The sequence below is a fragment of the Moschus berezovskii genome, chromosome 22 (genome assembly GCF_049115385.1).
Source record: "Moschus berezovskii isolate FMDL1 chromosome 22, NW_MosBer_1.0, whole genome shotgun sequence".
In the NCBI taxonomy this organism is placed as follows: Eukaryota; Metazoa; Chordata; class Mammalia; order Artiodactyla; family Moschidae; genus Moschus; species Moschus berezovskii.
Genome location: NC_142481.1, coordinates 57,830,188 through 57,844,536, shown reverse-complemented (window position 1 = coordinate 57,844,536; position 14,349 = coordinate 57,830,188). Strand labels below are relative to the sequence as shown.

At 53.3% G+C, this 14,349-nt stretch overlaps 1 protein-coding gene across 1 annotated transcript in view; it reads left to right on the top strand.

Annotated features, from left to right (window-relative positions):
* Positions 1 to 13,310, top strand: part of WWOX (WW domain containing oxidoreductase) — a 958,567-nt gene extending 945,257 nt beyond the window's left edge. The window contains exon 9 of the mRNA XM_088830823.1: positions 12,270 to 13,310. Coding sequence (XP_088686949.1) covers positions 12,270 to 12,458 — 189 coding nt within the window. The 3' untranslated portion in view covers positions 12,459 to 13,310. The remainder of the gene's footprint in view (positions 1 to 12,269) is intronic.
* Positions 13,311 to 14,349: the final 1,039 nt, after the last annotated feature.

Below are 14,349 nucleotides of genomic sequence, written 5' to 3'. Positions count from 1 at the left end.
GCCATCCTGAGTTCAGCACTTCTCTGAGCTGCGGGGCCAGGAGACCCTAACCACAGGTGGCTGGTCGTGAGCCCTCTCTGATGGATGCAGCCAGACAGCCCACAAATGCCCAACCGTAAACCAAGCCCACCAGCTTCCAGACCTCCCTTGCAGGAAAAGCGGTTTGCAGCAGTGGGACGGTGCAGGGGAGGGCGTCAGAGCCCTTCTGGGGTGGCGTCCAAAGCCACACACAGGCGGCTGTGACGCCCTCAGACTTGAGGACGCCGGGCCCACAGCCGGGGGTCAAAGGACTGAGACGCGGAGCCCAGCGAGGAGGAGGAAGCCTGGCGGGGCCCAGGAGGGAGGGGATCTGCAGCCTGACAGGGCCAGTTTCCACGTGATCCCAGGAGGCCCTGCCATGGCCGGGGTGTGGGGTTGGAGCGGGCGTCCGCCATGAAGGAGGATGGGGGCTTCCAACCGAGACGAACTCAGCCGGGTTCCTGGTCCTGGCCTGGCAGGGAGTTCCCTCACCTCCCTCAACCTTGACAGTAACACTGGGTTGGCCAAAAAGTTCGCTTGAGTGTTTCCATCGCATCTTACGGATCAACTCTTTGGCCAAGCCAATACTTGCCTGGCCATGTTGAGAATCAGAAGTCCTAATAGGTCCCTGGCACAGAACAGGCTCTGGGAAACCCGCAGCCGTTTCCGTGATCATCACTGCTTTTCATTGTCGGTTATCACGATGGGGGCTGGGCTAACCCTCCTGAAGGCAGCCATTCCGTCTCAGACTCACCTGGCCAAGACATGATACTCTACGGTGGGTCTGGAAGGGAAGTGAAGAAAGGGCTGGAAGATGGCTGTTCCTGGGTGGACAGTGGCTGAAGGGGAGGTGCCGGGGAAGGGGACACGCGCATCTCCAGTGACAGAGTGAAAAGGAAGACGGTGCCCGGTCCATCTCTTGTGGGGCTCAAAGGGGAAGGGGGTGGGGGACCGGCTTGGAGGAGAATTTCTGCCCAGGAGGAAAGTTGACTCCCGAGTTTAGGAAGCAGAGCAGGATGGGGTGCTGGGCTGCCTGCCAGAACCGTCAGGACTGGAGTGACACTGTCTTTCAGCTTCTGAAGTTTGGAACATGGAGTTTGCCATGGCCGGAAGGGAGCGTGTGAGCTGGAGGACAGGTTGGGTTCCCATCCGGCCGTGCCTGGTGGTCCAGGTGCCAGCAGCACTGGCCTCGTGCCGGTGACAGGATCGCTTCTACACCCAACAGCAGGGCGCTGACTGCTGCTCACTGTGCGTGTCTGCCAGGTGTTATCGCCCCTTCCCTCTCTCTGAGTTCTGGGTTCATAGACACACGTAGGTGCTGGCAGGCATCCGTGTTTCTGAACTCGATGGCATGTTTTTAGTGAGAATAGCCCTCTGCCTTCAGGGGCGGCATTAGAATCAAAAGCCAGGTTAAATAGCCACCAGATGAACAGATAGAAATTTACATCCACTCACACATGGGTCACTCTTGCTCTTGAGCTGATTGATTTCTGGGCTTTGAGCTGGAGGCCCTAAGAACTGCCTGCGTGGTGGGAATAGTGTGAGAAAACCAGTTTTCATGCTTTGCGGCAAAAATTCAACCAGTGGAATAAGAGAGGCAGGGTTAATTGACCCTAGAAGGTCGACTAGCAGAGACTCCTATGTGCCCATCACAGAGTCAACACTGGAGCCGGCCGGGCATGGGTTTCAAAGAGGATGTCACCACTTACCAGGCGGAGGACCTCAGGGCCGTCCACAGCACCTCTGTGCCCCAGTCTTCTCCTCTGTGAAATGGGGCTAATACCCCCTAGCAGGGGATCTGTGTGTTTTCCTAACATTTTATTATAAAAGTTTTCAGATAGAAAACTTCAGACATCAATCAGCTAGCCATCAATCTGCCCAACTCCCGTTAGTCTGCATATGTGCTGCACTTCTTAACCTGTAATTTTCGTTGCTCTGTGTCGGCGTGTGGCTGGTTTATGGTGCATTAGTTTCACGCATACAGCTCAGTGACTCAGTTCTGTGTGTGCCCGTGTTCTTTCTCGGATTCTTTGCCCATGTCGGTCGCCACGGAATATCGCGTAGCGGTCCCTGTGCTGCCCAGGAGGTCTTTGTTGCTTATCTGTTTTACCTGTAGAAGTTTGTATCCATTAATCCCAAACTCCTAATGTATTCCCCACCTGCCCCCTTTGGTGAGTTTGGTTTTGAAGTCTGTGAGGCTGTTTCTGTTCTGTAAATAAGTTCACGTGTATCACTTCTTTGATCCCACATGTAACTGACATCATATGGTATTCGTTTCTCTCTGCCTCACTGCACTTAGTATGATAGTGTCTGGTTGCATCCATGTTGCTGCAAACGGCATGACTTCATCCTTTTTTGTGTCTGAATAATATTTCCATTGTGTATGTGTGCCACATCTTCTTTACCCATCCACGTGTTGATGGGCATGTCGGTTGCTTCTGCGTCTTGGCTGCTGTGGATCGTGCTGCTTGTAACACTGGGGTGTGTGTGTCTTTTCAAAGTACAGTTTTCTCTGGATATATGCCCAGGAGTGGGATTGCTGGATCATATGGTAATTCCATTTTTAGTTTTTAAAGGAATACTGCGCTTAAAAAGCCCTGTACCTGCTCTCTTATTCCATCCATCCCTTTTCCTAGGGACCACTGCACAGGGACATGTGGAGGTTTAGATGGGTACGTGTGTGGGGCCAGGCCGGGGGCGGGGTCTGAAATTCCATAGCGCTTAGTATATGAGTGTGGCTGCCATTAAAATGTCAGTGCCCCACTTTCAGGGATGTGAGCTTGGGTCTGGTTGCTGCAGTCTGGGCTGGGGGCGTTGGGGAGGCAGAGGAGCCCTGGAATCCATGGCTAGGCTGGTACCCAGAGGTGCTGGGTGAAAGTTGCTGAGAAAAGTGACTGCCTCTTGAATGTCTTGCTCAGAAGATAGAAACTGCCCCACCCTGCTTTCAGGTCCCTCAGATGGAGAATGGAGGAGTGACTTTGACCCGGGTGCTTCCTCCTCCGGATTTTTAACAGACAGACCTGTGGCGCAGTTGAACCATGCCTGTGGGGCATTCAGGGAACCTCCAGATGTCATCACTGACCCTCCCAAGAGCCTGGAGAAGGGGCCGTTAGGCCACCCGTTTCATAGGCGGGGAGACTGAGGCTGTGTCCTGTCGCAGAGCTGCCAGGTGGCAGAGCTGGAATTTGAATTCCTGTGTCTCATGCTTCAGCCCCTGGGCTTTCCCCGTCAGCCCACACCACCCCTCACCTGCAGAGACACCTGGAGCTACAATCCATGGAGTCGCAAAGAGTCAGACACGACCGTAGCGACTTAGTACGCACACCCACACTCCCTTTTCTTTTGATAGGAAAATCCGAAGACGCCAATCTTAAGCTTCTAGAAGTCCTTTAGAACAGGGGTCCCCAGCCTCCAGGATCTAATGCCTGATGATCTGAGGTGGAGCTGAGGTGATGATAAACAAAAGTGCACAGTAAGTTATGTGCTTGAATCCTCCCCAAACCACCACCCCTCTGTGGAAGAATTGTCTTCCACAAAACCAGTCCCTGGTGCTGAAAATGTCGGGGACCACTGCTCTAGAAAACCAAAGGACCAAGTGTGTAAAAACCCAAGTCAGGTGTCTGAGCCCCTGTCCTGGCGTGGTGGCTGCCCTGGTACCCCTTTGCTGGCAGCAGGTGAGGGAGCCCGTCTAGGAGGCGTTGGGGGGCTAGGAAGGCAAACAAAGAAGCCAAGCAGTCTAGGAAGAAATCTTTAATTTCTGTTCAGCTTTCAAGAGTTTGAGAGAGGTGTTGGTTGTTTTTCTTTTTAACAAACCAGTTCAAGTACATGCCTTCAGATTATAAAAGTGCCTGAAATTGCCTAGAATATCAGCATGCAAAGCTTGTTAGTATTTACATATATTTACATAGGAAAACAAGAGAAGGATCTACAGGTATTTACAGTCTACACAGGAGAGGAGAAAGGTGGCCTAATTGTATTTCCTAAAATACAGTTGATGAGTAGTCAGCACGTGCATATTTAGAGAATATTTGAATGATAGAATGCAATTTTTTTTAAAAAAGACATACCTTTGTAACTTTCTATGCTAAGATGTTGCATAATCAAGGTAATTGTGTGTGTGTGTGTGTGTGTGTGTGTGTGTGTTGTTTCTAGTCTATTTGCATCAAGTGCTTTAAAATGTTCCCTAACACCGAGGCAGAATTATTTACCCTAGCAATTAAAGGCCCAGCCTACGTGATCACGTCCCCTAACCAGCAACACACCGCTGGTGGATGACGGGTCTGCCATTCTCATCTCCCCATCAACCACTGTGACGAGGCCCGTCTGTGCAGAGGCAGTGCCCGGGCACTCGCTGTTAACTGTGGAAGTAATATAAATGAGACACTCCCTGTGGTATGTTCCCAATGAAGTATTAACAAGGCCAGTGTCTCTGCGCCTGAGAAATGAGCCAACAGAGAGAGCCCCCTCCGAAAAAACACAGACCTGACACAGACGTGCTCAGCTGGAGACGGTGTGGCTGGACACGGGGGTAGGGAGGTGGGCCATGGGGTGCCCTGCCTGTGAGATGCGATTATTGCGGACTCTGTTCTTTTAATTTGTTTTTGGAAGAATGAAGAGTTAGTTCATTTCTAACCACAGTTTATCCACCTGCCCCATGCCTTGTCAGCACCATGTCGGAGATACTCTCTGCGTCCTAGGTGTCAGCCTTGCAACGGCGACAAACTGAGTTTCCAGAGTTTGTCTGCTCACAGAAATGGCCAGCTCCCAGTTTTCTAAAAAAGCATGGTAGGTCCATTCAGTGTGATTCTGTGCAGACGAAGGGGAGCAGGGAGAGGTCTGCTTCACCCATACTCTTTGCAACGTTAGGTTAGAATTGAACCCATTCATTCTGCCTGGCAATAATTTCAAATGTTTATTTCAGTATACATGGCAAATACAGAGGCATACATTTATGTGCAGTATACAGAGCTAGCTATAATGTGGGTTAAAGAAGTAAAAATGTAAAATGTTACAAATTAACACAGGCTAAATATCTTCTCTGAGCTTACTACAAACACTCAGCAGTACTTCAGTCCTGTCTAGGTGGCCGGGATGGAAAATTTCAGGGATAGGCCATCAGATTCGTCCCAGGTAGGAGAACGATGCTTATTTTGGTGGTAGAGTTCTAAGATCCATTTCAGAGTAACCTGTGGAAGAATGGGTGCCCCAGAGAACTGTGTCCCCCCCGTTTGAAAAGCAGTGTGTGTTCCCCACGCAGCACCAGCAGGGAAGGCCCAGGGAACTCTCCCATGGATACGAGAAGACCTTCTCCCACGTTTGATGGGACCGTCTCTCCAGCCCAGTCAGTTCTAGAGCATCTTTGGCACCAACGGTAGAACAGGTGTGAATCACGTCCCCTCGTTCCTTTTTCCTTCCCTCCTCCGGACGTCCTCCCGCTCCAGCGGAGCAGGTCTGGGATGTCACAATACCAGCAGGTCTCAGAAAAAGGAAACCATTCTAAGTATTCCACCTCCATGCTCCTGAAACCAGCCATCCGTCTGTCATGGAACTCTTGCAACACTTTGGGCAAGGATCCTGGAACACGTAAGGGGTATGGAAAGGGCCTCGTTGATGTCAAGGCAAGTTGAGAAAAGGTCATCCCATTGAAAACAGAGCCCTGAAAACCTCCTGAGGTCACTCTGCCCTGCTCTGCTGCTGCTGAGACTAAGCAAAAAATCCTTTGAAGCCTTGCTCTCCAGAACAAACACGGCCCTGGGCCTCTGCGGATGACTGAAAGTGGCTGCCTCTCCCTCCCCTAATTGAGGCCCAGGAAGACACTTGTTCTCCTGCCTTCACAAAGCCTTCCCAGCTTTCCATCCTGAACCCACTGATCCCTGGGCTTGCTTCCACAGATTTCTCAGAGCATCGTAGCAGCTGTTCTCCTAACTTCCCAACTCACTCCTCCCTGATCTTCAAGTCAGTCTCTTCAACCTCCTTGATGATCTTGCAAGAGATGAGTGACTTTTGTCAAGGAGAGCACATGGTCTTTGTAGCCCGATGAGGATTTGGGGTGCCTGCACTGCAAACAGGAAAGCTTCCATGTCATCAGACTTCTTTCCCAACAGAGGCCTGTGAACGTACGCTGCTCCCTGGAACCTCTGTCCCCTGTGTGCCCCCCACCCCCGGACATCTCGCTAGGATGGGCATCTGCTTCCTGGGGCTGTGTCCTGTGCCAGGACCAGTTACATTGGTGGTGACGGGCTGGCACGACCCACGGCTTCGCTCTCCTCCAGAGCACCTGCCAGAGCTCTCCCAGCCTGGATCCCGCGCTACCCAGGGAAGGACGGGAGAGACAGCAGCTGGGAGGGAACCGCTGAGGTCCTCCACCCTCATGACCCTCTTAGCGAGAGGTAAATGCCCCCACACACTGCGGAAGGTGCACCTTCTCTTCCATCAAGCTCAGAACTGAACATGATCCTAGGGATTCTCCAGTGCACTCTCACCGACTTTTCCAGCCTGCGCAGTGAAAACAAATGTCCGCTTTCCTGACCTGCCTCACTTTTTCTGTTTAAGAAGTTGAGTTTGGATTTCCCTGCTGTAACCAATCCTGAGGACAGCCTGTGCGTTAGCAAACCTCCTGAGGCTGTGAAGGAAATTATACTTTGATACCTGCAGGAGGTGTGTGCCTGTACCTGAGCATGCACTGTGTGGATACCGTCAGTGGTTAGGCATTTGTAGGGATGAGTTTGTTGACAATGAATCGGGCCCAGGGGTTGGGGGCAGGAGAGGGGAGATGGCGCAGTCTCCTTTGCACACCGGCTGTAACGTGTCAGGTGGTACCATCCAAAAGGCCACACACATTTGCACATCTGTGAATTCATAAGCTGGAGATTGCTTGGGTTTCCCCGGTCTTGTGGTTCCACTCACACTTTGGAAAACATCCATGTCTTTCAGGAGTGGTGGATTCCTGGCTGGTCCAGTCTGGCAGGTGGAGGTGGCACTTTAAATCAGGCGGTGGTTTTGTTAGGGGTCATTGGTTCTTGGCTCTTCTGAGGTGGCGCTGAGTCTTCAGTTTTGTTAATCCAAATGGATATAATTTCAATTTAGTGGCCTGCCTAAATCAACAATGGGAAAATCTCCGCCTCATGCTTCCCGGGCGAGCGCCTGACAGCCTGTGAGTACGTTTCCTCTTGGGCCACGTTGGGCCACACATGGGAGGCCAACCAGGCCGGGCTGGGAGGCAGGGAGGGGACCCCTGAGGCGACTCCGCCACCTGGGAGGCGCGGGGCGCACGGCGTGCAGACGGGGCGCAGGCACGGAAAGACGGTTTCGTGTCACAGCTGCTCTGGGTTCCTGGGGTTGGTCGGTGCGGCCCCGGAGGAGTAGTGTTTGAGCTCTGGTACGAAGTGGGCTTCTCTCTAGGTGGGCATGGCGACCATCCCCAGCCTGTAGAGCTTCCTGGGCCTAAAGTGTCCTGCCCATCACAGAGCTCCCTGCCCAGCGCCGGGGGAGCTGTAGGCTCGCGGTTGGTGCCCCCATTGTCACCACGTGAACAATGCCTGTCTGCAGCCACTGCTGGGAAAGCTCTCCTGGTGGAGGCCGAGAGTCCCTGAGTGACGATCTCCATCTTCTCCCGCCTCTCGGCGTCCTGGAGGCAGCGGGTCTGTTCCTGGTGAGCACAGGACTCCACACCCAAGCCTGAGGGCCCTGTGTTGGCCATGGTCCCCGGGCGGGGAGCCCACTGCCCTGCATGCTGGGCGTCTCTGGGAGCACGTGGCTCGTCTGTCAGCTTAAAGCACTGTTCTCAGATGGCGAGTAGGGTACACATTATGTTTTGGAGCAGCTTGCTTTGGTTTCTCTCCACAACCAAACGGTATTGTTTGAGGAACAGCTGTGTTCCCAGCCCCATGGTCTCAGGAGATGAATCTGAAATACCGTACCACACTTATCCAGGAGAGGGGGTTGGAAACTTTTGGCAGAGAACCCACCTGCAGTGGAGGAGATGCAGGTTCGATCCCTGGGTCGGGAAGATCCCCTGGAGAAGGGAATGACACTCCAGTATTCTGGCCTGAGGAGAGCCTGGCGGGCTACAGTTCATGGGGTCTCAAAGAGTTGGACATGACCGAGCGTCTAAGCAACAGCTGGGAGATGGGGTGTCCCACCCGGACCCCTGTGTCCGCTGCCCCGTGTCCACCAAGGCTCCGTGGTGAAGCACTCTGCCGTACTCACCAGAGCGCAGACCGCTTCTGCACTGGGGAAGTGTTTGCTGTGCCCCACAGACTGCAGATGAGCAACAGGGGGAAGCTTTTAGGTTCAGAGAGGCCCCGTCTCCTCCTCCTGCGGCGCTGGCAAGGTCCTCTGTCCCGGGAACCCAGCGTCTCCTCAGCGCCCGCACAGAAGGACCACTCCTTCCCCGCCGAAGGTCCTGGGAAAGCGGCTGCGGGACCCCTGCCTGCTCTCAACACCACTGACCACACAGACACCCCGTGACACTGCATCTACTTTTTTATGTCTCAGAGTTAAATCTGTTTTAAGACAGGAATCTATTTTTTTTAAGAAGCATGCATTTTAAAACTAGAGAAACCTGAAAACTAAACAGAATGCTGTAGCGTGTGTCCTTATCAAAACGCGAGCTACATTAGAGAACCTACCTCCGCACTGCAAATGCCACTATGCGGGTGATTCTCTTTAAGCCTGGACTGTCGACCCGGGACTCCCATAACTCTCTCTCTCAAAGAGTCAGTATTCGTCTGTGTGCCATGCTGACAGCTGCAAACGGATGGCTTAGTGGTTATCAAATAACTGTGGAGGAAAAGCGGCTCCTTCAACAGACTCATCCCAACCAAGGGCTTGGGGAGGATGGATAGTTTAGATTTCAAGGCCCCAGCAAGAAACAAATAGCAAACCGCTGTCTAAATCCCACCTTTCTGTAGTTGGAGACGGTGCTGCTCAGCTGACAACTGATTTCTGAAAGAGAATGATGAACCCTTATTACCCAGCTACTCTTAAAAATCCCAAACAAGAATCCCAGGTGATTTTACATATGCTATCGAGATGGATGGTGTCGTTCTCCTCGGGCAGCTCGCAGACGTCTGACTGAATCAGAAATGGCATTCAGGTGTGATTAAAGATTCTCTCGGCTTCCCAGAAATCCTCAGCCCCCACCCCACACCCAGCCCCACGCCCACCCCCCGTGGCCATCCATACCCTCCCTGTCTCCCCCCGGTGCAGGACAGACTCGCTGCGCCCCAGGACTCAGACTCCCCAAAGACTATTCCTAAAATCACCAGAGGAACCCCCGCCCCAGCCCACGCTGGTATGTCAAGATACTGCTATTATCTTATCACAGTGGATCAGCAAGCAGTGGTGACAGGCAGCAAGGCACAGCCTCAGATATTTCATAACAGAGCTGTTAACATCGTCTCCTTTATGGGGCTCTTTCATCTTCTCTGAATTATGAGCTGATGCCCCCCCCCACAACAAAGCGGCATGAATGTCATCTGATGGTGATGAAAGTGCGCTTTAAAATTTTTCTTCTATCAGTTTAGAAACGTTTTCTCTTGTAGCAGCCACGCCAGCTTATTTCCTAATGAGATTTCCTAGTGTGGCTCCCGTCTCATTCTTGAGCATAGGCAGGCCAAATGGCCAATGAGCCGGCAATTAGCACTTGTTGGTGAAGTGTCATCGCCTCCGACCATATAAAGATGGGCCCAGATGCTGCCGCCGGGGCCCTTCACCGTCCAGTCTTTGCCAGGCGTGCACAGTTGGTCTTGGGAGGGGAGAAGCTGTCTTTGCTTTCCGGTGCCCTGCGGTACTGGCTTCTCGCACAGAAGCAGCTAAGTTGCTCACCACCCTGAGCTGAGTGGCAAAGGCCTCAAAGCCGCCCAATCTTTGATGAAAGATTGGGCATTTCTAAAATTTATGGTTTTCGGCATGGTAGCCAAGTGGAGGTTTACACGAAATGAGGCCAGCTTCAATTGCTTTCAGATTCCATGGGGGGAAAATGCGTGTGCCCCCAGCTCCCTCATCAGCTCTATTCTGAATCAGTCTAAGTGCCGAATTTCTCTGCAAAAATACCATTCCGACAACGCAAGAGTGCAACACGATAGCATTTTAGAAGGTCAGAGTGGCGCAAGATTGCACTGGGTTTGGAAGAATTCCGTCTGCTGCCTTCCCAAGTGGCCACCTTTGATCCCTTGTCAGGGCTGGTGGAGCTTGTGAAAGGCCAGTTTGTTGCGATGTCTGAACGCTGATATTATAGCCCCCCGGGGCGGGGGGGGCCTAGATCTGGGGGTAAGTGAACTCTCTCACCACTTGGGAGCTCATGACAAACCCCCGACCGCTCTTCAGTGGGTTTGGGAGTTGCAGAGTACAGCGGGAACCTAAGATGTCCAGAAAATTCCCCAGAGCACCATCTCCACCCAACAGCAGCATTCTTGAGAGTCAAGGCCGAGGTGCTAGTTGGCTTGGACAGGCGGGACGAGCAGCTCACATCTCCCATCCATCTCTAGAGGGCACCCTGCTGCCTTTTGCCCCACACGGGGTGCAGGGGACTCGGATGAGCCACTTGAACTTGGTTAGATAAACGTGCCAGATGCTAAGCTAAGGGTTACTAGGAATAACAGCTCAGCGAAAGGGAGTGATGCGGACTTAGGTTCATTAGACCTGGGCCGCACAAAATCAATCTGAAAAGAAGTAGCTGAATCCAAGCACACAGCTGGCTGTCTGGGGAGTGGGCGTGGGTAAAAGGGTTGGGGAACAACTAACTAATTCCCGTTGGTTCAGGTCACGCCGGGAGTTCAAACTTTGGATCTGTGGGTCTCGTCCAGTGCAGTGGACAGCCCCAGGGTCAGAACTCACACTCCATCTTGTTCCCACCCGCCTCCCTAATAAGCATGTCACTTGAGTATATTTGCCTACTTGGTTTTCAGACAAATTCAGTTAATTACCATCCTCTTCAAAACAACCCCCAAGTCTGTTTCACACTACTTTCCTCAAATTGTAAACACCCTGAGACCTCGCTTCTCAGAATGCCCTGGGCTTCCAGTGATTATGGGTGTAACCATAGACACACAAACCAAGGTGTGTGCGGGGGAGGTTCTCCCCCAAGCACTCTGCTGAGACCCAGCGTGAACTCTGTAAGCGGCAGGAAAGGGTCAGCTTTCGGGTGGGGAGGGAATGCGCTTCACCCTCCCTCAAAGGGCTTCAGTGTTTTCCTAGTGGTGACCTTATCGCCCGTTATCTTTCTCTGATTCTCCTCTGCCTCCCCCCCAGCTCCTCTCTCACCTGATAATTAGTTGATGCAGCAAGGGCTGTGATGCACATAAATAATCAGAAGATGCCAGATAAACTGTATTGGTTTTAAATTAGAGCCGTGCCGACCGTGTCTCCCTACGAGCACCAGCCTATTATTTTTAATTATGGCTCGCAAAGCAAAGTGATTTCTTGCTTTCCTCCCAGCATCCCTGACAGTATCCTGTCAGCCCGGGTGATATGGTGTCCCGTCGGCACACACATCCCTAGCCACAGCGCCAGCTGTTACTCAAAAGGTCAGTCGGAAGTGATCAATGGCACTCGTCACGACGTGCGTTTAGAAGTGGGCTGGGAGGACATGGACCCTTAAGTCGCTGCCCCCTGCAGGTACGGGCAGGATGTGACATTTATAGAAAGGTCTCCAGGATCCCGATCAACTCAGATTTGTGTCTCATGTCTGCAGGAGGCACATGTGTACGGCGGGGGACACGTGTGTACGTGCATGCCTCACACGTTTTCACACTGCCTCCCAAAGCCTTCCCCTCACAGCACTGTGGGCAAAGAACAAGGACACACCCGGCACCGGTCCTGCTTGGCTTCCTACCCACTGGGCCATGATGAGAGCAGTGGGTTTAGTTCAGACAGAAGTCTCGTAAAACCATCTTGGTGTCACATGACATCGTGCGTTGCACAGTCAGGAGGTTGGACGGATTTGTTCCTGCCGGTTGGCAAGGATCCCGTCCTGCTGGCGTTGTCAGCAGAGGCACGTGATGCGACGGACTGAGAGACGTGTTGTGTTCAAAGCCTTTTCCCGCGTGAGGTGTGAAAAGTCACACTGGTGCTCTGAGCGGAGTTCATGATGCTGTCCCAGGACGGCCCCACCATACCTCTGGGTTCGAAGCCCCTGCTGAGCTCCAGGGGCCTCCGAAGCAGGTGGGGAGGGCACTCCAGGTGAAGGACAGCCCCCCGCCGCCTCTCTTCTCACACACGTGTTCTTGTCTCTCCTCTCTGCCCTGCAGCAACAGGGAGCCGCCACCACTGTGTACTGCGCCGTCGCCCCGGAGCTGGAGGGCCTGGGAGGGATGTACTTCAACAGCTGCTGCCGCTGCCTGCCATCAGCCGAAGCCCAGAGCGAAGACTCAGCGCGGGCCCTGTGGGCGCTCAGCGAGCGGCTGCTCCAGGGGGTGCCCGGCGGCCCACCCTCCTAGGCGGGCATCGGCCCAACAACCACCCTGCTGAACCGCCCCCCAAAAACTCTCACCCCACGGCCTTCCACGTCCCCCCGACCCAGATCCGCCAGAGGCCCAGGATGTAAGCACCGACGTGACAGAGCACGTGGCGTTAGGTACCCCTGGGGAGCAGGGTGTTGGTGGGGAGAAGTGGTGGTACCTCTTGTCTGGGGCTGTGGGGCAACCTGGGTCCCTCTGCTGCCCTGGCGATGGCCCACGTGTTGGTGAAGCTTTGCCTTCACATGGGCGAAGGGAGGTTCTCCATCCCACCACAGAAACATGTGCAGTTCTCACCACTCAGGGTCCCCCAGTGCCCCTGACCCTGTCTCACCGGCCACCACCCCAGCCACATGCCCATGGTCACACAGTAGCCAGGAGTGGGCTCTCTCCTGTCTGGGGAAGAAAGAGCCACTGTTCGGCGAGATCACTGTTCCATCCTGATCCAGTCTGAGTCCTGGACAGGGGCCCCTCTGGCCCTTGTTCCAGCTGAGGCGGAGGGGACGCTTGGAAACGGGTGGGACGGACAGTGCGTCACGGATCACTGGTCCGCTGCCGGAGTGGCACAAAAGATTCTTCAGATCACAGCAAGCAGATCTCACAGATCGGCCCCGAGACGCCGTGACAGGCAGGAGAGGGAGCCTTGCACCCCTAAGGAGACCCCGGATGTTTTGGGGGCTGGGGGAGAAAAAGCCATTCCCTTCATCCTTCCCTCACAGTTTCAGGAAGCGACCCCGTCACAGAGGTGCGCAGCCCCCCGCATATCTGTTTAGCATCCTGCTTCCACGTCCTCGCGTCCCTTCCATCTACGCTTAATAAAAGAACATGCTTGAATATCATCACCTGAAGTTTGTCTTGTTCCTTTAAATGTTTGTTCCAGTTTTGTGGGGTTTTTTGTTGTTGTTGTTGTTTTTGTTTTTTTAGAAAAGCAATCTAGAGGAAAAAATAAAGCGCTTCTTGTAGACGCCAGGAAAACGCCATTCTCGTGTCTTCTCTGAGTGTTTTGTTTTTGTGCTTTGTGGCTGTCTGCGGGCCGAGTTGTCTCACGCGATTAGCATGCCAGCATCATATTTTCTGTTGAAGAGAGAAAGAGAAAAATGACTGTTGTTAAATTTCACTTTAAGAAGTTTTGTTATTACACATGGTGGGTCATTTCAGTCCCCACGATGTGTTCCCCGTGTGATGACCAGGTTCTCGGTGAGGAGGCAGTGTCTGTGCTGAGGATGGGGGTGGTTTGAGGCCCTTTGCCCCTGGTCCTGCATCACTCACTCCTGGGCTGCCAGACCATTCCCGCAGGGATGCAGGAAGGGCTGCCGGGCACGTGGAGATGATGCTTCTGCTCACACACCAGGAAGGCAGGGGCAGGGGCGCGTGTCACCAGTCTCCATCCCAACACTGTCTGTCTGGGGCCTCTGGCTCTGTTCACTCAGACACCGCTGCTTTCCAGGGGTCCACAGCCTGGCTCCGTCCTCCCATCTAGCTGTATCTCCCCTTAACAGAATCCTTGAGGGACCTTGACCAGAGGAGGCGAGCACCCCCCTCAACCAAGAGCTCCCTAAACCCATCAGCACCACTGGTGGGATGCAAACTGGTCCGGCCACTGTGGGGAACACCGAGGAGTTTCCTTAAAGAGCTAAAACCAGAGCCGCCTTAGGATCCCGCAAGCCCACTCCCGAGCACACACCCAGACAAAACCAGGATTTCACAATATACACGCACCCCTACATTCACAGCAGCAGGATCCTCAATAACCAAGACAAGGAAGCCACTTAAATGTCCATACAGAGAGGAACGGGTAGAGGAGATGAGAAGAGAATATTACTCGGCCATAAAAAGGAACGAAAGAATGCCATGGCGCAACACGGGTAGACCT